The sequence below is a fragment of the Musca vetustissima genome, unplaced genomic scaffold (genome assembly GCF_032173495.1).
Source record: "Musca vetustissima isolate MV318-11 ecotype Yass unplaced genomic scaffold, APGP_CSIRO_Mvet_v1 utg30834, whole genome shotgun sequence".
NCBI classification, from domain to species: Eukaryota; Metazoa; Arthropoda; class Insecta; order Diptera; family Muscidae; genus Musca; species Musca vetustissima.
Window position 1 is genome coordinate 9808 of NW_026877839.1, and position 22930 is coordinate 32737.

Genomic DNA, 22930 nt, shown 5'->3' on the forward strand with positions numbered 1-22930 from the left:
AATAAATCGAATTTTTATTTTTTATACCCTTCACCACACTGTGGTACAGGGTATTATGTCTTTGTGCATATGTTTGTAACAGGCAAAAGCAAACGAGATAGACACATGGTTCCTTTTGAGAATATGCATAGAATCACTTTCTAAGTCGATTTATGCATGTCCGTCCGTCCGTCTGTCTGTCCATGTTAAATTGTAAACAAAGTACAGGTCGCATTTATGATCCGAATTGGATGAAATTTGGCACAGCTAGCCTATTTGGCCCAAGGACGAACCCTATTGAAATTGGGAAAAATCGATTCAGATTTAGATATAGCTCCCATATATATTTTCGTCCGATTTCACGTAAATCGTGTACCAAAGTCCCTATATATCTTCCGATTTGCACGAAATTTGGCATAGCGTACTGAATTAGTTCATCCAATTTCATATTAATGGCCCTTCTGTTAGGATGCATCTTTTTAATACACCCATAGTGGTGAAGGGTATCACTTTACTACTTTCCTTACTGGTTTAAATTTCATTTCATTACATTGTCCACAAAAAGAAGGAATTTTCTTCCCAATAGCTTAAAACTTTCAGAATTTCAGATTAGTCACCACTTAAAAACCCAACGCATTTCAGTTGCTTTAATTTTGGCCACCAGTGCATGCCCATAACAATTTAGCGTTCTGAAACGGTTTTTGAATATAACTGGTATATGGCCTTAAAGTACTCCTGCAGACCTTTCATTTAAGCCCAGTTTCATCCGCCCATCCTTGATAATTTTCGCACAGTGGTCTTTACAGGATAATAGGCGTTTTTAACAAAGTCGTCCAATTTAGCTTTCTGAAACGGTTTTGGAATATAACTGGTATATTAGATGGTTTAGGAAGGTACTTATGGAAATAATGTGTGCTAAATGGAAATTTTTAAAATTTGGATTTGGGTGAACCTTTAGATATATACATGTAAATTTATAAAATTGCTTAAATAACTGCTTTAAAAAAATAAATGTTTGTAAATTATTATTCTGGTTCTAAGAACCAAAAATGAAGAGAAGCTTTTTCACTACGTGGAATAAATGATAATTAAGAGACATAAAGTTTACTCTCAAGGAAAGAAGTTTTAGGGCGGAACCTACTCAAACCTTGTATTCCTTATGCAATGCTATTGTGTAGTACACTTCATAAGCTTTCCATAGATACCAATATTGACCCGGCAGAATTGTCCTGGAAATCATATTCTCCGCTGGAAATATCCTTTTCAAAGGATTTTTTCAGAAATTGCCAAATACGGCGGAATCGGCCCGAACTTGGTATCCTTTTTGCGATGCTAATGTGTAGTACACTTCATAAGCTTTCCATAGATACCAATATTGACCCGGCAGAATTGTCCTGGAAATCATATTCTCCACTGGAAATATCCTTTTCAAAGGATTTTTTCAGAAATTGCCAAATACGGCGGAATCGGCCCGAACTTGGTATCCTTTTTGCAATGCTAATGTGTAGTACACTTCATAAGCTTTCCATAGATACCAATATTGACCCGGCAGAATTGTCCTGGAAAACATATTCTCCACTGGAAATATCCTTTTCAAAGGATTTTTTTCAGAAATTGTCAAATACGGCGGAATCGGCCCGAACTTGGTATCCTTTTTGCAATGCCAATGAGTAGTACACTTCATAAGCTTTCCATAGATACCAATATTGACCCGGCAGAATTGTCCTGGAAATCATATTCTCCACTGGAAATATCCTTTTCAAAGGATTTTTTCAGAAATTGCCAAATACGGCGGAATCGGCCCGAACTTGGTATCCTTTTTGCAATGCTAATGTGTAGTACACTTCATAAGCTTTCCATAGATACCAATATTGACCCGGCAGAATTGTCCTGGAAATCATATTCTCCACTGGAAATATCCTTTTTAAAGGATTTTTTCAGAAATTGCCAAATACGGCGGAATCGGCCCGAACTTGGTATCCTTTTTGCAATGCTAATGTGTAGTACACTTCATAAGCTTTCCATAGATACCAATATTGACCCGGCAGAATTATCCCGGGAGACTTAATGGACATTGGACTTGTTCATCCAGTTGCGTTATTGGCACTAATTATTTTTCGCCAAAACTACCTTATAATATTTTTGAAACTTTAATAGATGAAATTATCCATCATAATATCTTTATTTAGTTTAATTAATATATGAAATTAATAATTTCATGAACAAATCATTATTTTTTAGTAATTTTAACGATAACAGAGGTCTGTTAACGACACTGTTAACCCTATGTTAACACTATGTTAAAATATCGGTTCGCGTCTTTGCTAATTAAATTCGAATTTATCTAAATGGACCTACTACAGAAGATCATCATCATAACGGGCGTAGTTGATCATGAAATGGTTGCAGTTTAGTGGGATAACACAGTACGGTTGTTGGCGCACTACTTTAGTTCCGCTCTACCTACGGCGAATGCTAACGGACTCGTCCACTGGTTGCGGATGGTGGGAAGCGGGCCCTGGACGAGTATCGGAGGAAAAGACCGAGTGCCTATAATCCCAGGACTGACGAGGCGAGAATGTTGCCTTCAAATATCCAATTCCAAGGTATTAGGTCACTACCTTTCCATGTGACCTCCCTAACGCTGCCTCGTGCCCATTAGTGCTCATGGTTTACATTTAAGGTCCCCACTGTATTAGAACGGACCCCTATTAACACCTGTGCGCCTCAACAAAATTTTTCCAGCTTAGTTGCCGAGTCCTTACCATGGTAAGGTGCTATGCCAAGGCCGACCTCAAATCCTCACAAAATCTTTCTTCTATGGAATCGAATTTTAATACCCTTACCCCCTTCTTCTAAAAATATTAATAACAATATATGCGATTTTTCGGCTGATGCTAGTGTGGCTGCATTGGTCAGAATTCAATCAACCCCCACAAAGGTTGACGACCTACGCTATTTCACTGGACTATTCTTTTGTCTCAATCCTCGTTACTCACGACGACGTAAAAAAAAGCCTGGAGAGGCAGATGGACCTTTTCATCAACCATAGTCATGAGAGCATCCCTTTCAAATTTGAGACAACTCACACTTGACAGACGAGGAAGACGTCATGGATATACTGTGATTAGCATTACAGCAATAGCCATCCTGGTGACTCCTCCAAATCTAGGCGAGTCCTCTCCGATGACGAGTAGGGACGTAAACCTTGGCAAGGAAGAGAATCCTATATTAGTTCTAAATAAGGCAGTATGGATTGAACAATTGGAAGCGGTTGGAACCCTGATTATAAATATGTAATTACAGTATCGAAGAAGTCCACACCTCCTGTGATGGGAAGATTTGTGGTTAAGCCAATGGACCTTCTTTTAAATATAATAGTTTTATAACTTTATAAGGGCAAAGGATTTAGTGGAGCAATTGGGGTTTAGGGACTCATATCCGATTTTTCCACCAGATGGCCTCCCTGATAAAAATATATAACTTTCATGGGGGTAGTCCATACATCCCGAGATTTGGACCTCTGAAGTTCCGAAATTCAATACTTTACGATTTTTCCGAAACAAATTAAAAAAATACAAAAACGTATTTTTGAAAACAGGGATAAGCTGTTCTAATGCACTATCCCGAAAGCTGTTATTTGGTGGCTGTGTAGAAGAAATTAATCCATGCATTGACACCCTGTAACGAACGGTTGTTTTCGTGTGTCTCTTTTTGGAATATGGTTGCTTAAGACAACAACAAATACAACAGATAACACGGCGCATTTTATTTAAAGGTAACAAAAACAACCACTGACTGGAACGTTTAATATGCGTTCATGTAACATCATGCTACTGCTGCTGTTGTTGTTGTCGTTACTTCTAATGATCATAACACTACAAAAACAACAAGAACACAAGCAATGTTTCGTCAAAACATAACAGGACAGATCGACCGACCGATTGCAAGATATTGCTGGTTGTGTGTGTCCAGGCCATGCCAGCCAAACTGAACACACAACTGTATCAATAGGAGGAGAAAAACAACAAAAATTATGAAATAACCCAGCCGGCAAACACGCATTTTATCCGAAATAAACGATAGGATATTCCATAAGTTTTTCCATATTTGTTTATAACTCAATATTTTTTTACCTTTGTACTGGTCGATGTATTTTCCGGCTTTGTTGTCAATATATTAATTTTATCCAACAGCTTTTCACCATCGATTAGTATCGTCGATTTCTTGGGTGTTTTATAATCATTGGGATGATGATTATTGTGTGAAATATTCTCAATATCATCCTTGTCCAATACCGAATCTGAATAATTTTCTAATTTACTTTCGAATTTTTCCAGTCCCATAACATGGGATTCAATCTCCTCCATTTTTCTTTACGAATCACAGGGCGCGCACTTTGTGATTGCTTTTTTGTGTAGCGCCACAAAACGGTGTTGTTTGAAACTCTGGTTGATTTTTTTGTACTTATTTTTCAACAACAATTACCACAAATAAGAATCCATTACATTTGTAGTTTATAATAATAAAAATAACAAAATATATATTTTTGTTTCACAATAGCCGCTATAATCGCAAACACACACACAGAGACGGAATATAATAAATAGCTATGTCCTTTACAAACTATAGAAATGTTACTACCAAAAATAAATGGAAAATGCGATAGACGTTGGAAAATTGAATGTTGAAGAAAAACAACAACACAACACCCAGTGTTGCATTGATAATTGTAGAATTCAACACACGGCAGTGTTGCATTGAGAGCCTGTTGTGGTGTGTATGAGTTAATAAGTAATAATGGAATTAGTCGACAACGTAACGTAAGAAGAATACGTATTCTGATAAAAATTATAGAATTTTAATGATATAAAGACCCCATGTTTCTTTGGACCAAATTAGTTTCACACAATTTAGAGCCGATTTACAAATGTCCGTCTGTCTGTCTGACCGTCTGTTGCGCACTATAACACTCGAAGGGATTAACCACTTTCATCGAAATTTTGCACATTGTAATATTCCTTCCAGAATTAGTTCAAGTTCGAAGACGGAGAATATCGGTCCACTCCGCTTGGTTCCACCCCCCACAAAATGATCAAAATTTTGCTAAACATTAATTCTATAATATCATGCAAACGAGCTCTCCGATTTGAACCAAACCAAAACCTATTATCTTTACCGATGATGGGACCAATTGGTTCACTCGTTCTGGATCAGGATTCCATAAAGGATCAAAATCCAATATTAGGCGAATGGAAAGGGCAATTTTATATAAACTCGTAATATTTCAAACTCAATTCAAGTTCGAAGATGTGAAAATTGCTCCTTCCGGTACCTCCCCCACAATATGATCAAAATTATGCTGAAACTGCATTTTCGAACAGAGCAACCAAACATTGCACAAGCATATATTTTACATATACCAATACTTCTAATCGCTCTGTTCGAAAATGCAGAGGTTCAACATTTTGTAAATCTTAAATGAAACGAACGGCAGGTGAGATTTATCGGTCCACTCCTGCTAGTATTTTCACCACAAAGGGTCAACATTTTGAAAACTTGTAAAACGGCAAGGAATTACTTTGGCTATGCCATATTGACTTCAATGCATCACTAAAAACACTTTATAGGAAGCCGAATTTTAATAACCCCCACCACCGCTTCTTAAAACAAAATCAATATGGTATGCGATTTTTGGACTGGTGCGGCTACCTTGGCACCTTCAGTCTCGAACTCTACAAGATCAGACTTCAATGAACACCTACAAATGTTGACAACCCAAGCCTCTCTTTTGCCTCAAATCCTGTTAATCTCGATGACGTGAACGAAAGCCTGGAGAGGCAGACGGATCTTCTTCTCAACTTACTAGAGGAAACCGGCTCCTTCCGCCATAATCAGGAGACCATCCCGAATCAAATCTGGGATGACTCACCCTGGTCAGACGAGGAAGACATCATGGAAACTACTGTGATTAACACTGAAGCTACCCTGGTGTCTCCTCCGAAGCAAAGTGAGTACTCCCAGATGATGAGTAGGGGTGTAAACCCTGACGAGGTTGAGGATCCGAACTCCATCTCCATGGCCCGTAGTGACGTCGCGAGACTTCTCAAGTTGGCTGTCGAAGCGGAGACTGGTACTTATAAGACTCCCGTCGTTAAGATGAATGAATCATCAGTACCAGTACCAGATGTACCGGAGAGCGGTTAACTACTGTCACCGATTCATCGGACAGGATAGCGACTCCATCACGGATAAAGATTTCCTTTTGATCAAGAGGAACCTCAAATCCATCCGTAATTTCTCCAGGAACTATCTGTATGATATTGCGAGGGACTTCTTTATTGGAAGGATTCCTAGACCTTGTTCGAAGACCACCACGGTAGTCCCTTCAAAGAAGGAGAAAACTGTCGGAGCTCCTAGTACACCTAGGAAGCTGGTGTCTGAGACGTCTAAGCCCTCAGTACCCCCCAAGGGTAAACATATTACATATACTGAAACGTCTCAGACACCAGTATCCAAGAAGACGGAGGGTAAGGGACTGTCGAAGTCAGCCCGACGGAAACCCCGTCGGCACATATAACGAAGTCTTAAGGTGGTTTAAAGAAGCCTGCATCACTGTATGATTGCAATCTCTCTACTACGAAAACGGACATATCTTTGATCCAGATGCCATATATATTTAAGAACATGGTAACTGAATTTTTGCTGAGGGGCACATTTTGGAAGTTTTTTCTCACAGTTTATGTTTATGGCCCAGATAACAACTACGTTAATTATTTTGGGGCGCTTCCGGGACGTTTATGTGTGGAATATGCCAAAACATGGACTAATATCAGTTGCTTCCTGCAGAGATATTTCTCCTCTTCAAGAACTCGGAATGCATATTTAACTTATTGCAGCTTAAATATTGGAAATACCAAAAATAATACAGGACTGTTATATGGGGCATATTAAAAACATGGACCCAAAACTAAAATTGTCTGCAAGAAGCTTATCACTATCCTTAAACCCGACATGCCAAATTACAGGTAAAATCTTTAATCCCTTCGATGGGATATTGGGTACACTGAAAACATGGACTTACATCTAAAATTGTCCTATAGTTGGAAATATCTTAAAAAAACCAAGAAAATGGGAGAGATCGATTATGTATATATTTTTCAATACCAAACATGCTTGGAATAATATTGCAGTGATTTCAACAGACAAGGAGGGGAACATGGCTAAAACGACGTCCAATTGTATTCTGTCTTTATTGTGTCTCAGGTGACGTGTTGCAAACGGAGTAACAAATTGAATAAATAGTTCAACTCTTAGTAAAGGGTATACAAATTGCAGACGGTACAAAGTGAATGCGACATTTTTTTTCTCTGAGAATCCATCAATTAAAATATTTTGATTTCGAATATAGGGCGGATTGTCAAATTATTCTCAATAAACAACACAATTTACTTTCGTAAAAATCACTTTATTTAAAAATGTTTGCATTTCATATTTTTGTTGTTGTATTTTATAAATTGATTATTATTTCAATATAATAATAAAAATAATATATAGTTGCTTTATTTTGTTTTTTTTTCATATATGTATTATGTTAGCAAATTAAAATCGTGTGGTTTTTTGTTAATGATATTGTGTTGCAAATGACAAAATCTTTTAAAGAGACATTTGTTTGTTATGTAAAATAATAAAATATTAATAATTTGATATGGAATATAGGGGGAGTGGAGTGGTCTAGAGTCACAAAATTATATAAAATAAAAAATGGGGTCTTAATAAAGAAGAGATATATATCTATATAAACATTTGTATTAAGGATATATTTTTGTTTGTGTTTAAGACTAAGATCGAATTAAGGTATAAACATAAAATTTGTATTCTTTTTGTTTTAACATGGATTAAATTTAAATTTAGGTATGAGTAATGTATGCACATAAAGTTGTAATGAAAGATAATTTGAAAAGATAATAACAAAGATTTGAAATTAAAAATTTATACAATTTTTATTTTTAATTTTTCAAATTATTAATTTGAAATCTTTAGTTTTTTTTGTAATGTAACATATAAAAAACTAGTTGATTTTGTTAAACCCTTTATAAGCATGAAATCAAAATAGAAAACATTTGATTTAGTTATGGACATAATGTTCAATTGTTCCAAATAAAAGACTAGGTCCAACAAAAAGAAACAGTTTTCTTTAGTAAAAGAAAAAAACAGTTAATTATTTTGTTAATGTCTGATTAGGTTTTTTAATTAAATTTCTTTCCAAACTCAATAAGAAAATTAAAACCCATTTTACATTTTAATTTTTGAAATACAGTGACGCAAAAAATCCACAAAGTACATTTTTCATTAATGTACTAAGAATTTTTTTAACGACAATTTTGAAAATGTTGCTTTATGGCACATACATACAAATACAATATTAAAAAAAGGTGGGACATTTTATAATTTTTAAATGGCGGGGGGCTGCTGTTGGGGTAATGAATTACTTATAACTAAAACACCTAAACATAAAACTAAACTAAATTTACATTTTACATAACAATACATCTCTTATTTTTAGCCACATTATCGGTAACTGTGATTTTAATGTCTCCTTCGGTATCTTCGGCGGATATTTTCTGGGGCAATTCCTTGGTGCCATTATCGCCAATTTCCAATTCACCTTCTGTGTGGGCGGCAGTGGTCTTATCATCAACATCGCCGTCCGCAATTGCTTCAACGCCCAGGGTTGTGTCGGCAGCTGAGGTTTCCTTTACTTCTTCGGTTTGTTTTTCTTCGATATCTTCATGTACCGATACACCAGAAACATTTTGCACCTCTACATCGTCTTCATTTTCCTCCAATTTCTGTTGCAATTTGACGGGTGTGCTGCTTTGCAGGGTTGCCTTTGAGAAACGGTTACGCAGCAAAGATAGGGGCGATGAAACAACGCTGAAGAAATCAAGTCGGGCCCGTTTTGGCGGTGATATTTCCATATCGGTTGGTAATTCTCCAATGGCCGACTGTGAGTGGTGATGGGGAGGAGTGCGTTCACGTTTACGACCACGTCCGCCAAAGAATGAAAACGAGGAGTTATTGGGAATTTCCGAACCCACGGTGACATTCAAACTGGTATTGGTGGCATCCAATTCGGTGTTGATGCGCCTGTATGATTCACGGAATTGTGGATTGCTCTGAAACTTGGATGGTGTATATTCGGTAATGGGGCGTATAGCACGTCTACCGGAGATCTGTGAAAAAGCGCGGGGGCGTTCGGGTGAAGACGATGGCTGCATGGCCAGTTGGACATCGCTCTTGGCAACGGCTGAGCGTTTTGGCAAAACAATTTTGCCCGGGGTTGAGGTGGCCGATGGAGCCAAGCCTTCGTTGGTGGCCTGCGGTTTTATGGGCGAATGATCTACAGCCAATGGCTCCATGTCAACATCATCAATGGCCGTGGTAACCTCACGTATTGTGGGTGTAGTTTTAATGGGTGTTTTCTCATTGGCCGCCTTTTTCGGAGTACTCTCCACCGAGGAAGATGTTTTTGTTGGGGTCTTTTCCAAGCTTTTATTTGGTGTTCTATTCGGTGTGTTGGATGCTTTTGCAGTTTCTTTTACAGATTTTGGGGTGGGTGGTGCCGACATTTGAGAATCTTCTTTTGATTGTTGTGCCTCCACCTCCTCTTCTTCAGCCACATCCATACGTTCAACAACCTCTTCCTTATTTTTATCTTGATTTGTGTTGTCTTCAACATTGTTGCTATTTTGTTTGCCGGTTGCAACAATTTCCTCTTTCTTTTCCTCATTTTCTTCTTGCTTAGCCACGTTGTCCTGCTCCTTAACATCTTCCTTGGGTTGTTTAGACGTCTGTTCTTCTTTTTCGGATTTATCTACTACCACTGGAGTAGTTTGCTCTTTTTCAATTTTCTCTTGTACCTCATTCTTTTTATCCGTTTGAGCTGCAGCTGCCTTATTATCCTTAGCTTGTTGTTGGGTTGTTGTCGCCGTCTTATTATCCTTGGATTGTTGTTGATTGTTAGTTTTGTTGTTATTACCATTGCTGTTATTTGTGGTAGCAACACCATTTTGTTGTTGCTTTTCCGTGGATTTTTTATTGTCCGCAGCATTTTGTTGCTGCTGTTTCTGATTTTTGTTATCGGAATTTTGACTTGTATGTGGTTTGGGAATTTTCGATTCATTTTGTGGCTTATTGTGGCCACCACCTTTTCCTGGATTCTCAGACTGTTGTTGTTTTTGGTGATTATTCTGTTGTTGTTGTTGTTCAGTCTTATGGTGTTGATTTCTATTGTCTTGTTTATTATTGTTGGTATGACCATTGGCCGAATTATTGCCGCCACCTCTATTATTGTTGCTATTTGGGCCTTTGTTCATACCGCCAGTTAAGGATAGTGGAGTACGGCGACCAGGTTGATTGGAAGCTTTGGTTGACATTTTAAAAATAAATGATAATGTCACTTAGATGAGAGATTAATCTGGAAAAAATGAAAAAAAAAAAATACAGAATTATTTAACTGTTCCAATGAGAATTAGAAAACCTCAAAAGGAAGTAAGAAAGCCACTGTGGAGTTATAAAAAATATGGTTTTTAAATATGTTCCTCTTTCACTTCAAAATTTCCAAATTAATATTATCTTACCGATGGGTTTTTACTAATAAATCGTGCCACTGTTTAACAGTAATATTTTTTGCACAATATATCGATTTTTAATCGTTTTTGTGTTTAGAACACTTTTAGTGATTTTCCGTAGAGTTTAACTCTAATGTTTATCGTTGTGTAAACAAACAGTTACTGTTTGATGATCCTCTAAAACTCGAGGTTTAAATAGTAACAAATCCTAATGCAGGTAAAAAAGTAGGGACATTTCCAATGCGACATTAGTTGTTCGGGGATCATAAAGGGATTAATGGAAATTTGCATACCTGTAACTCTAAGTGGAAATTTAAGAATTTTGTTCTGCGAATTATAAAATCGTAAAAATGCTAATATCCTTTAGTTAATTTATGTTTTAAATGCTGATAATTCCTCTTTCCATTCCAGGAAAGTCAATACAAACTTTTCGTTAGTTATGGACATTTGAATTCCCGGGATATGTCTTATTATATATCATGTACTATTTTTGGCAGGGATTTCTACACAGAGAATTAAAAAAAAACAAGTAAAAAGTCGTTAATTAAACGATATGTCAAATTATACCCACACTCCCATGAGAAAATTCCGTTTAAAATGTATTAATACCAAAAAAAAAAGTGGAACTTTTATGTGTGGAATTAGAGCGAATTCGGTTGATCAACATTCTTCCCAAGTCTACACAGAAACTTGGACCAATATTGATCATTTTTGGTAGAGAGGTTTCCTACTCAATGAAAATAAAATATATATAAAAAATTATAGGTGAAAGTTCTTTCCTGAAAATATTGATAGGAAATTGTACAAGGACTTGTAGGCTTTGCTGGCAGGCAGGACGGACACTTGTTTAGGGTTGAGAACATTGCTGTATTCGGACCCTAGTTGTGCCAGAATCGAACGGGTTTGCGTAGGAAAGTCTCTCACTCTCCGAAATTGCAGGAGAATGTTGGAGTAGGACTTCATTGTATCTGTAGCCAGTCATTAGGCTTCGGAGACCGCAAGTTGATGCAAGGATTTCTTTGCGTTCGCTATCGACAATCTATGGACGTCCGATGGAATGTCGTCTTAGATGTCATCACAATAGCGGCCAAAGCCAAAGCTTTCATAACTTTATTCTTAGCTTTCAGCTTCTGATTGGCGTAGTTAGAATGCGAGGAGATATTAAGGATGTTATCGAAGACCACCCTGAGGATTTTCGGATTACGGACGATGGGGATGCGTCTAGCTCCAATGGAAATGTAAAGTTCTAAATTTGCTTTTCGCGTCCAGGAAGTGGAAAGTGACACAGTAGACCTTGCAGTGTATGATTTTATGTAAATTGAGCACCAAAAAGTCAAATTTGAGGCCTATTGGCACACAGTTTTGCAAAGCGTACTGAATTAGGTCCAAATTTGTGTATGCAAAGTTTTGTTGGAATCGGTTCAGATTTATATATAGCTCCCATATAAAGTTTCCACCGATTTTAAGTAAATGATGCACCATACTGTTAATGTTTTCTGATTAAGATAGTTACTACAGGTTGACATCCGTTTGTTGAAAAAGGTTCAGATTTAGATATAACTCCCATATATAGTTTCGTCCGATTTTATGTAAATGGCGCACAGTATTTGATTGAAAACGTTTCAGGTTTAGATATAGCTTCCATATATATTTTCATTAGATTTCATCAAAATGATGTACCAAATTTGTACGCTTCGAACGAATTTGTGCACAACGTACCAAATTGAACCAAAAATAAAGTGTATGGATTTTGTGTTGGGATAAATTTTGGAAGCGCACTGTGTTGCAGCATACCAAATTGTGGATGTCGCGGTTGTTCAAATACGCCCATTTACATAGATCTTGTACATATTTTGCTCGATGATTGACATTAAATTTTTCATAAATTGCAAATTGGTATGTGTATGGGCTGTTTTAACTCAGTTCAAATATCTATTAACTTTACGCAGTTAATTTCGTCCGATTACATTTCAATGGTACTCCAAAGATGCTATGTCTATCCTATCTAAAGATATTGTACATATAAGCATCTCTTTTATGTACCCAAAGTGGTGAAGGCTATCAAATAGTGAGCCCCGTCCGACTTTTGAACTTTCCTTACTGATTTTTATTACGGAACTAAAAAAAAAAATAAAGTCAATTTGGTTGAAAAGATGTTTAAAATACCGAAAATGGGGGGTACCTTTATATGTGGCTACCCAGAAACTTGAGTTGGTTATACAATGAGAACCCAAAATACAAAATTACAGCCATTTCGGCTGAAAAACGTGTCCAAAATACTGAATATTGGAGGGTATATTATATGGGGTCTACACCAACCAAAACGTCGATCGATGCCATTTGCAATACCATGAGAACTAGCAATTTCTGTGGAAAAATACAAAGCTCTATCTTAAATATTGCGACCTCTATCGTGTAGGTTGTACAAATTTAACTATTCGACATGGACGTTTTTTATTCTGTAAAAATTGGAGAAGCTAAATTGCAGCTAAAATTGTTTTTAAAAAGTGGCTAAAATTTTCAAAATGTAAAAACTATTATTCGAAGGAAATCGAAACAAAACAGCAATTGACCGAGTGGTTCCTTTGAATACGAGCTATATTCATGAAAACTTGTTTGTGGAAGCAGCACGTAATGAAGGAAAATAATTAAAAAATACCATAAAACAATTGTCTATGATACATTTTGAATTTTTTTACTATATTAATCTGTACAGCATATTGCAAATGTTTGAAATTGAAACATTATTTATAGGGAATTATGTGGCAATAATTGCATTGGACGAGAAATAATGCATATTTAAAAAAAGTGTTATATTTTTAGAAATGAGCTATTTAATTATACTTTTCCAAGAACTTTGATCCTTTTTCACACAGGTAAGAATATTATTTTAATAATTTGCTTTGACCAGAATCAGGTAAATCGAAAAAATGTTTACTTACAGTATTTAATAGCAATGACTTTTAACATCACACATATCATTCTTACCGATACCACGGAAGAAAAAGGACACACAAAAGTGTTTCCATTTCCTTATAACATTGTTGTAAGTATAATTAATTGAGATACAATTTTAAATTCGTTTTTCTTACAGACAATTAATTCAAATACGAAGCAAGAAGAAAACACCGGCATAGATATGCGACGCTCAACAATACGTTTTTTTGCGACCTTAATAGACATTTTAATGTCCAATTAACAATCAAGAGAAGAAAAAAATTGATGCCCTACACAAATGGATCAGAAGCCTAAATGTGTCAACAAACTAGAATTTTAATTGATTAACAAAAACATGTTTTTTATTCGTTGTTTTGTTTTGATTTCTATTTTTGTAAATTTATCGGAAAGTTCAAATCCTATACACATTTAAAATTTAGCACAGCTATTGAAATGCGGTTGCACCAACAGCAGTACGACATCTAACAATGCTTCTGTGTTGTTTGGGTCGGTGGTCTTGCCAGTCAATGTTAGCTATGATTTTATTCTAGGTCTGTGTTTCTATTTATGTAGCTATGCTACAGCATAGAAATCATTATCATCAGTTTGGTCATTACAACAATATTTGCAAATGTATTATTGGAATTAAAATAAATAAATAAAATATTTGTAGCCTGCTATATAATTATATATAATTTCGATTTCGTATTTTAAAACATACTATCAAGTTTTTATTTTAATGAATTTTCAATCAACTTGGAACTATACTATAATGTAATGAAAGCCGGTATCAAAAATCCGGGCTTTTGCAATTCATTATTGACCAGAAATACTAGATTCCCTCTCTTTTAAAAAAAATAAAATAAAAAAATCTCAAAATAAAAAGATTTAGACGACAGTAATCCTCTCCGCTGGAGTCCCATTTCGAAGTGAGAGATCTAATCCTGCAGTGACCTGTTATGATCCCCACAATGATTTAGAACTCTCTCTTATTATGTGCCAACAGCGAAGAAGTTCTTCGGCGAGGGAATTCAGGCCAGATAGCTGTTACCGACTACCTCACCGTAGAACAAGCGGATTTTCAATGAAATAGCCAATCGGTGGTTGCACAGATCTCACAATCGGAAGATTTACGGATGTGAGCCCTGTCAAGCAAGTTCATCGGCTATATCGTACTCTTCAATGTCACTATGTCCTGGAACCCTAAGCTAACTATCTGTCGTATATCAGTCAGAGACTTGCAATCAAGAACTTATTTTGAGTTTATAGTACACGACTTCAAAGCCTTGAGGGCCGCCAGACTATCGACCTATAAAGTCACCGGTCCTGTATTATCGGCAGAGTAAGTGTTTCGACTATCTCGGCCGCTTTCGTGATTTCAAGGATTTCTACTTGAAAAACGCTACAAAGATTGTTAAGTTTATATGAGTTGTATATTTCTAATTCCCTACAGTAAACGCCTGCACCAGTACCTTCCTCCATCTTTGAAACGTCTGTGAAAAACGACAGACCTGGCAGAGGTAAGGAGCCACTAGTCCAGGATTCCCTACTAGGAAACTCTACTTTGATGTCATTAAAGTCTCTTTGAGAGGGAACATAGTCACTAATATGACCATTTCCCCTCAAGAGGTCACAACCTGGCGTTATGTTGAGGATACTAGTGTGACCATAGTTCAGTGACTCTATCACGGAAAAGTAGTTCCTTTTGATCAAGAAGAACCTCAAATGCATTCGAAAGTTCTCCAGGAATTCTATCCGAATGACATTGGTAGGGTCTTCTTGATTGAAAGGATTTCTAAACCTGATGCGAAGACCACCACGGTAGTCCCTTCAAAGAAGGAGAAAACTGTGGAGAAGGATATAAAAACGCCGTTATAAAACAGTACTGACCAACATTCAGTATTTTGTTTATATAGTCCATAGTCCACTTTATGAAGGTGTATAAAGTTCGACCCGGCCGAACTTTTTTATGTGTTAGACACATTTGTTGCATAAATATTTGCAATTTGTGTTTCCTTAACAAAACAAGTCATCATATTTATCCACGTCTTTACCCTGTAACAGAGTTTACCCATTAAGTAAAACTTGTTTATATAAATATGAACGACTCTCATCGTTTTGCCATGATTTTTATTGCTGTGCAACAAATGTTTGCACCCGGACAAAAGCTTTCTCCAAACATCTATGGCAACATTTTCCAAATGCTGAAGACACTTTCTCTAAAGATAACTTTGAAAACGCTAACAACATGAAAGGCATTTTGTTTACAATGTAATGCAGTTGCAAGCATATGGAGGAAGAGGAAGAAAAAAACAATACAAAAATTACCAATAGTGACAAAAACAAGCAACAAAATAAAAAACGGAAACATTAAAATAGTAGCAGAACCGAACCATGCATTGAAAAAACAAATGGGAAAACAACATTTGGGGGGAACCAATGAAGCATAACGACAAATTATAACACTAATATTGGTGCAGTATTACATGTTTTCGAATACATATATTTCAAACCTATTGCATTTCCCATGTAAATTAAAAAAAAAAAATATTCTAGCATCCCTCACCAATTTTTGTTTGTTTAATTTATTTAATGCTTTGTATACAATCTTTAATTGTTAATGAATGATACAAATCTAAAAATGTCCACTATTAATAAAAGTCAGCATGGATGGAATTCCTTTGTTTATTTTAATTCAACTTCTCCCCCTCATACACACACACTCTCCCAATCATCATCAATGTAGCATAAACTGAATATTCGTTGCTTGCCGGTTCAATTGTGTAAACGTTCAAGTTTGTCGTTTTGTTTCATGCTCAATGCAGTTAAAAAATGAAAAGCAAAATAAAATAAGCCAAACCCTTTATGCAATTAAGTAAATTTTTTTTATTTTTCTTGTCTTGAGTTCATGTGTGTGTATTTCTTCTTATTCTTCGTTAAGAAGCTAATAGTGAATACACACAATGTCGCAAACAAAATCGCAAATACAGCAAAAAAGTAAAAATAAATATAAGATCCAACAGTGACTGGCGAAAATATTAGGTATGATAGCAAAATCCTCTGTAAACAAATCCGCCATATCAGAGTTCCTCATATCCAAATTTGAACCGATATTTACGAAACTTAACACACATCATTCTAAACGTAATTCAGTTCGTTATGCCAGATTTCGAGCAGATCGAACGATATATAGGGACTTGGGTACACATTAACATTAAATCGGACTTTGTATCAGTGTGGTGAAGGGTATAGAAAAGTAGCTAACAGTGTCATCAATTGTTAAATCGTCACCTACTCCATTTCCTTTAATGTCACTATGACCTGGAACCGTATAAAGTCTAACAAAATGTCGCTTATCCCGCAGAGCTCATGAACCACCCTCGAATTTACAGTTCACTACCTGATTGACTTAAGTGCCGTTGGAGTATTGCACCAGTGCCATCTTCCATTTTTGAACCATTTGTATATATTGACAGACCACCAAGAAATCTCTCCCGCTCAGAACTCTCTGATTGGTAGTTTTATTTTCAATTTCTCCAAATTAAGGTATGGGGAAATTTGGTTAGGAGCAACATTTGGCGACTGTAACGAATAAGGTCAAATCTCCCTCAATGCCTATGGCAAGTAACGAAGGGACAGCAACAAGCTGTGAACAATTCTTGTTAAATACAGCTCAGCTATCGGTCGTGAAGGACAATGAAGTAGACGAAAGCCGGACGACAATTAGGCAGATCGTACCTGAGTCATCATTGACGATCAGTCTTGTGAATAATGACTACTCTCATGTTATCTTCATATGGGTTATTGGCACAAGTTGAATACCTCCTTGAAGAACAGTGAAGTGGTCGTCAAATACATATGTCACGGATATAGTATGAGAGAAATGCAACTTGGTCTGAAGATAGTGAAAACGAGTGAAAAAGTGTTAAGTTTGGCCGGGCCGAACTTGTGATATAGGAAAATACCAAAAAGTCGACCTATACCAACATTTCTACAAACCCATATGTAAAGCATAATGAGGGTGCTAATGAGGGTGTATATACTTGAAATTTTTAATGGATAATTATACCCTCAGCCTTATGGCTAATGAGGTTGTATATACTTGCTTATAGACCGCATGTTCCTTTGGACCAAATCCGTTTCAGAAAAATTTGATTTCATCCAAACTTTGCTTATGTTATTATTTCTTTCAAACTTAGTTAGTAGGAGAAAAAACCCCAAAATACTGGAAATTAGGAGAAAAAAATTACAAGAAAAAGTGGACCTATATTTATAATTTTTTGTGGAGACATTTTAATTGGGGGTACCGTTATATGGGAGCTATGCCTAAACGTGGACCGATATATCCCGTCTTCGAACTTGACCTGCCTGCAGACAAAAGACAAACCTATGCAAAATTTCAGCACCCTATCTCAATTCCTTCAGAAGATAGCGTGATTACAGCAGACGGACGTACGGACATGGCTAGATCGTCTTAGAATTTTACCCTGATCAAGAATATATATACGTTATAAGGTCGGAAATGACTATTTCGATAAGTTACAAACGGAATGACAAAATTAATATATCCTCCATACTATGGTGGAGGGTATAATAAACCTGCATCATTGTATAGCAGCAGCTGCTGTGCTACTCCCCGTCCACTCCACTATTTAGCTAAATAATCAGACATATGTTTAATATTCAACCCTTTTTCTATCCATTGTTATCATAGAACACTATTTGAAATAATTCCCTCTACACTTACTTTTCAGGTACCCATGAAAAACACAATTCTTGTCTTCAGAACTTTTTTTTAGATTGCCTATATTAATGTTTAGCCCGGCTATTACCTCACTATACTTGGCTTAAACTTATAAACAAGGACTCATGTCGTTTAAATTGATCTATAAAACAGACATACTCAAATTCAATTCATCATCTACACAAAGTCTCCCTCCCTCAGTTCATTTCAAAACAAAATTTTCACGTCTTTAAAAAACGGATATGAAAATAATTCAAAATACCTCAAAATTCGATATGAATATTTATCTAACCCGACATGAATTTGTCGCCTATGTATTTCAAAAAGATCCTATTCAAACATCTTCATTTGTTTATGTTTTAAATGTAAATAAAAATCCTAAATCCACACACACACACAAAATATTTAGAAAAAATTTCATTATCACCTCAAGTGATGCATTTATTTGGATATTACATTTGTGTTTTCCTTGTGTACACATGTTCTAATGTCAAATGACCTACCCCAAGCGGAAAAACTATTCGAAAGAAACTGAATGCTACAATGTTGAAATATTTTTGTGATAACAAAATAGTGAAAGACCAACTGAGATTTTATCGGCTACGTTTGGGGTTGAAAATTTCAAAAATCAAAATGGGTTAACAAAATTTTGGATACGAGTAGTTTGGAATTTAAAATCATAACAAAAAAACAACAGACTGTACTTTTTACATTGGAATAAGAAATGTTTTACATTTTGTAAAAAATTTAAAAAACTATGATCTCTCTTTTTAAGAACTTGCTTTGAATATTAGAATGTTGGAGTAATGCTAACTGTACCCCACTGTAAAAATTCAAAAAGGGTTCTGTATTGGTTGTACTATGGTGCGTGTATTTATGTAAACAATGATCTAGAAGAAGTTTGAAAATACAAGATTCAAATGAATATAATTTGCTATTGGTTGGCTTAGATCAAGAACCCGAACCCAAAAAGTTGTAAAATTTTTCAAAATTAAAAGGGTAAAATCGAAAACAATTTCAATTGATTGAAACAATATTGAAATGACATTGGTTCTTGGGTATTATTTACTAAAATAAATCCGCTGTATAAAAATATTCAAATTCCCTTATGTAAATAAAAATATTAAAAATATTATATTATTATTATTTGCAAATTATATTAAAAACAATATAAAAGAATAACCCTATTCCCTAGATAATTTCCTGCTGTTATAATTCCTCAAGCCACCACTGTACGAACTAGAAATTAAAAAAAAAGCAAGGAATGGTTTTGCATTGTACGTGTGTGTATGAAGTCCCCCTGTATAAAACGAACAACATGTATGTTTAGATGTGTGTGCATTGCCTTTTTTAAAAAATGGCGGTCGTTGGCTCTTTTTCGTTTCATATGTATGGGTAAAGATAAACAGCTTCTATAAAAAAACGAATTTATGCTTTTTTCAACATATTTTCCTTCACAACAAATTAAAAAAACAATTAAATTAAAAACTTCACCTCAACAAAAATTATCTACAACACAAAAAATTTCAACGCATTGCAAAATACAAAAGACGCCAAACGAAATAACGCCGCCAACACCAACAAACATAAAACGAAGATACATAATTTTCAATTTTGCGCGATGCTGTAGATATCTTTCTTTTCCTTCCATTTATTTCGATTGCATTTTAAATAGTTTGATAGTAATAGAACACAAACCTTTTTCTTTTTTTCAAAATTATATTCACTTAATTATTTTGTTTATTTTAATTTGTCGATAAATTAAATACAACGGACAAAAACAATTTCAATTTATTACTTTTAATTTAATTTGTGAGAGAGAATGCACACAACACAACACCGACAAACAGAGCAAGCACAACAAATAAAAAAACACAAGTATGTTATGTTATTCACCAGAGAATTGATAACATTTCATGTGAAGCCGAAAATGACATGGGCGTTTTTACATTATATACATGGTTGTAATTGGGGAGGTGATGAACGTGCCAGTCCTTTTCAAACTGTGTAATAATAAATCATGGAATTTATTTTTTAAGTTAATTAAATAAAGCTTAAATATGAATTGTAAACTATCAATATTTGTTGTTTTTTTAGTAATGGAGACAAATTACCGATATTTACTTGCTGGTCACTGACGATTTTGTTATGGTTGTAAGAAATATTCGTCATTAGTTGAGAGATATCCGTCATGACTTAAGGTCTTTTAGATTTACGAAATCCACTCGTTCTCAAATGTCAATTCCATTGCTTATGGTGTTTTTACAGATATGTATTTTACATATGTGCTGTCACTTATTTCATCCATATGTAATTCCTTATGTTGTCAAAATTAGCAGTCTGCACAAAACTTTTATTTGTTGTGTTGAAATCGGCATATGTATTTTACATATGACATAACCTATAAACAAAAAAACACTTTTATTTTTTCTTAGATTAACATAATTTTTTTTATTAAACACCTACAAAAGAAATAATAATTTGTAATTGTTGACTTTTCATCCTTTTCTGATGATTTCCTTGTGTTTTACATACGAAAATAGAGCGCGTCCTATTCGGAAAAAATACATATGTAATTGCATATTGTTTTGACACATTGAAATTTCCGTATGTTTCACATGACGAGTTCTATTTCCATATGTAAATAAAGTGACAGCACATATGTAAAATACATATCGTGTAAAAGCACCATTATACCGTGGTACAATTATTAAAAGGTAGGGCACAGCTACCGACTGATTACATTTTTTTCTCAAGGTGTCTTGTTCAATCAAATCAAAATACATATTTTGTGTATGTGTGTGTATTGTTTTGAATACAATGTCAAATAAATTGAAAAAAAAAATAAATTTAATTATATACAAGTTTAATTGAAATGAAAATAAAGTTTTTAACACGTTCGTCTGGAAATAATTACTTTGTTATGTATGAAACAAACATTGTATGGTATTCCCTACTGGATTTTGGGAAGAAATAACCTTTCATTCATTTTTCGCATTTTTTAGTTATGTGTGAAAAAATGTCAAATAAACACAACCACTTATTGCGTATATTTATTTTTATATTTGGCAGAAGGAGCCACACGTGCATAATTGCTTTTTTGTTATTATCCCCAAGCTGCCCTACTTTGTATTATTGTACCATGCATTATACGTTAAACAGAATTAACGTGACGTATACGCAATGGAATTGACTTTTGAGATCGAGTGGATTTAGTAGTCTAAACGGAGTCTTATACATCAAAGTCCTATGATAAATCGAGATAATTTCAAATACAGTCCTGCTTTTGCACCATAAAAATAATCCCTTTTCCTAAAGGAATGTTTAAAAATTTATAAAAATGTTGCGGAACAAAAATATGACCGTTGCTGTAAAATTGATTTTTATACCTTTCACCACACTGTGGTACAGGGTATTATGTCTTTGTGCATATGTTTAGCTCCCATATATAATTGGTCTGATTCAATAGTTTTTTAATAGTAAAGCTTGTAAAAAGGAAACATTTTGAAATCGCTCTCAGATTACAAAATAATTTAAAAGTTCGGGAACGCAAATCTAGTAAATGTGTCAAAATTAGATGGCAATACTTCAAAATCAACAAAACAGCCAATCAGAAGTTGACATTCCTGTTTACCATTTTTACTCGACCAAATTTCTCGAGTAAAAAGTTTACAAAAGAGAACTCCGTTTTGTTTTATGTTCTCTTGGTCCAATGTTTTACCAGTTTTGTGGGTTCAACGGCGGTTTTCGAGTAAAAAGTTGCAAAATTTGTGAAATTTTTTAGGTTCTGGGACGTTTCTAATATTTTGTTATTATATAACTCACGATGCAACAATAAGGTGATGCATCAAAACGAAAACCTTTGTTTTTGTCTCGACCATCTGTCAAAATTTTCCTTATAATATTTCACATTGTTGGCAACATTGCACATCGAATTGAAGTTGAAATTACGCACTTTGACAGTTAATCAAGACATCAGCTGCTCAAAATGGACCACCTATTCATTGTGCCATGATATATATCTTTGCTCGTCTATAGTTAGCTTAAAATATTTGGTATATGTGCAAAAACTGTACATTAGAACCCTATGCTTGCCATCGACTTAAACATCCCTACTTCTCATCACTGACACACACCATAGCACAGAGGAGGGGATTATAAAGAAATTATATTTTTTCTGTGAAATATATTTTTTTGATTTTTTCCAAAAGAATATTTCGATACCAAGGTAATATTTGTGAAATCCATGCAATTTAAAAGTGTAGTTCCATATTAAAACACAAATTTTCTTATTTTTCATTTTATTTTGGCTAATTTCGAACAAAAACATTGGCACCTGGCTTTTGCAAAAAACCTCACCTATGATACACCACGATACAAAAACAACGTTGTTGGCTGACGAATCTATTTTAACAACAACAACATCAATGTTGACGACACCAACAACAATAATAATATGCATGTAAATGTTATTTACCGGGTCTGTTGGTTGGTTGGCTGGCTCACTGGTTGGTCTTTACATCCATCCACCTCCTATATGGTGTTGCTGCTGCTGCGCTGCCCTGTTTACGATTATTGGTGTTTTTTTTGGATTGGTGGTGTGTGTTCATTAATAAAAAACCGGGTTACTTTAATA

General features: G+C 35.0%; 1 protein-coding gene across 1 annotated transcript; it reads right to left on the minus strand.

Annotated features, from left to right (window-relative positions):
- Positions 1-8516: 8516 nt before the first annotated feature.
- Positions 8517-10418, minus strand: LOC133322511 (myb-like protein AA). The gene has a single exon (XM_061531500.1). The coding sequence runs from the start codon at positions 10416-10418 to the stop codon at positions 8517-8519; it is 1902 nt and encodes a 633-aa protein (XP_061387484.1).
- Positions 10419-22930: the final 12512 nt, after the last annotated feature.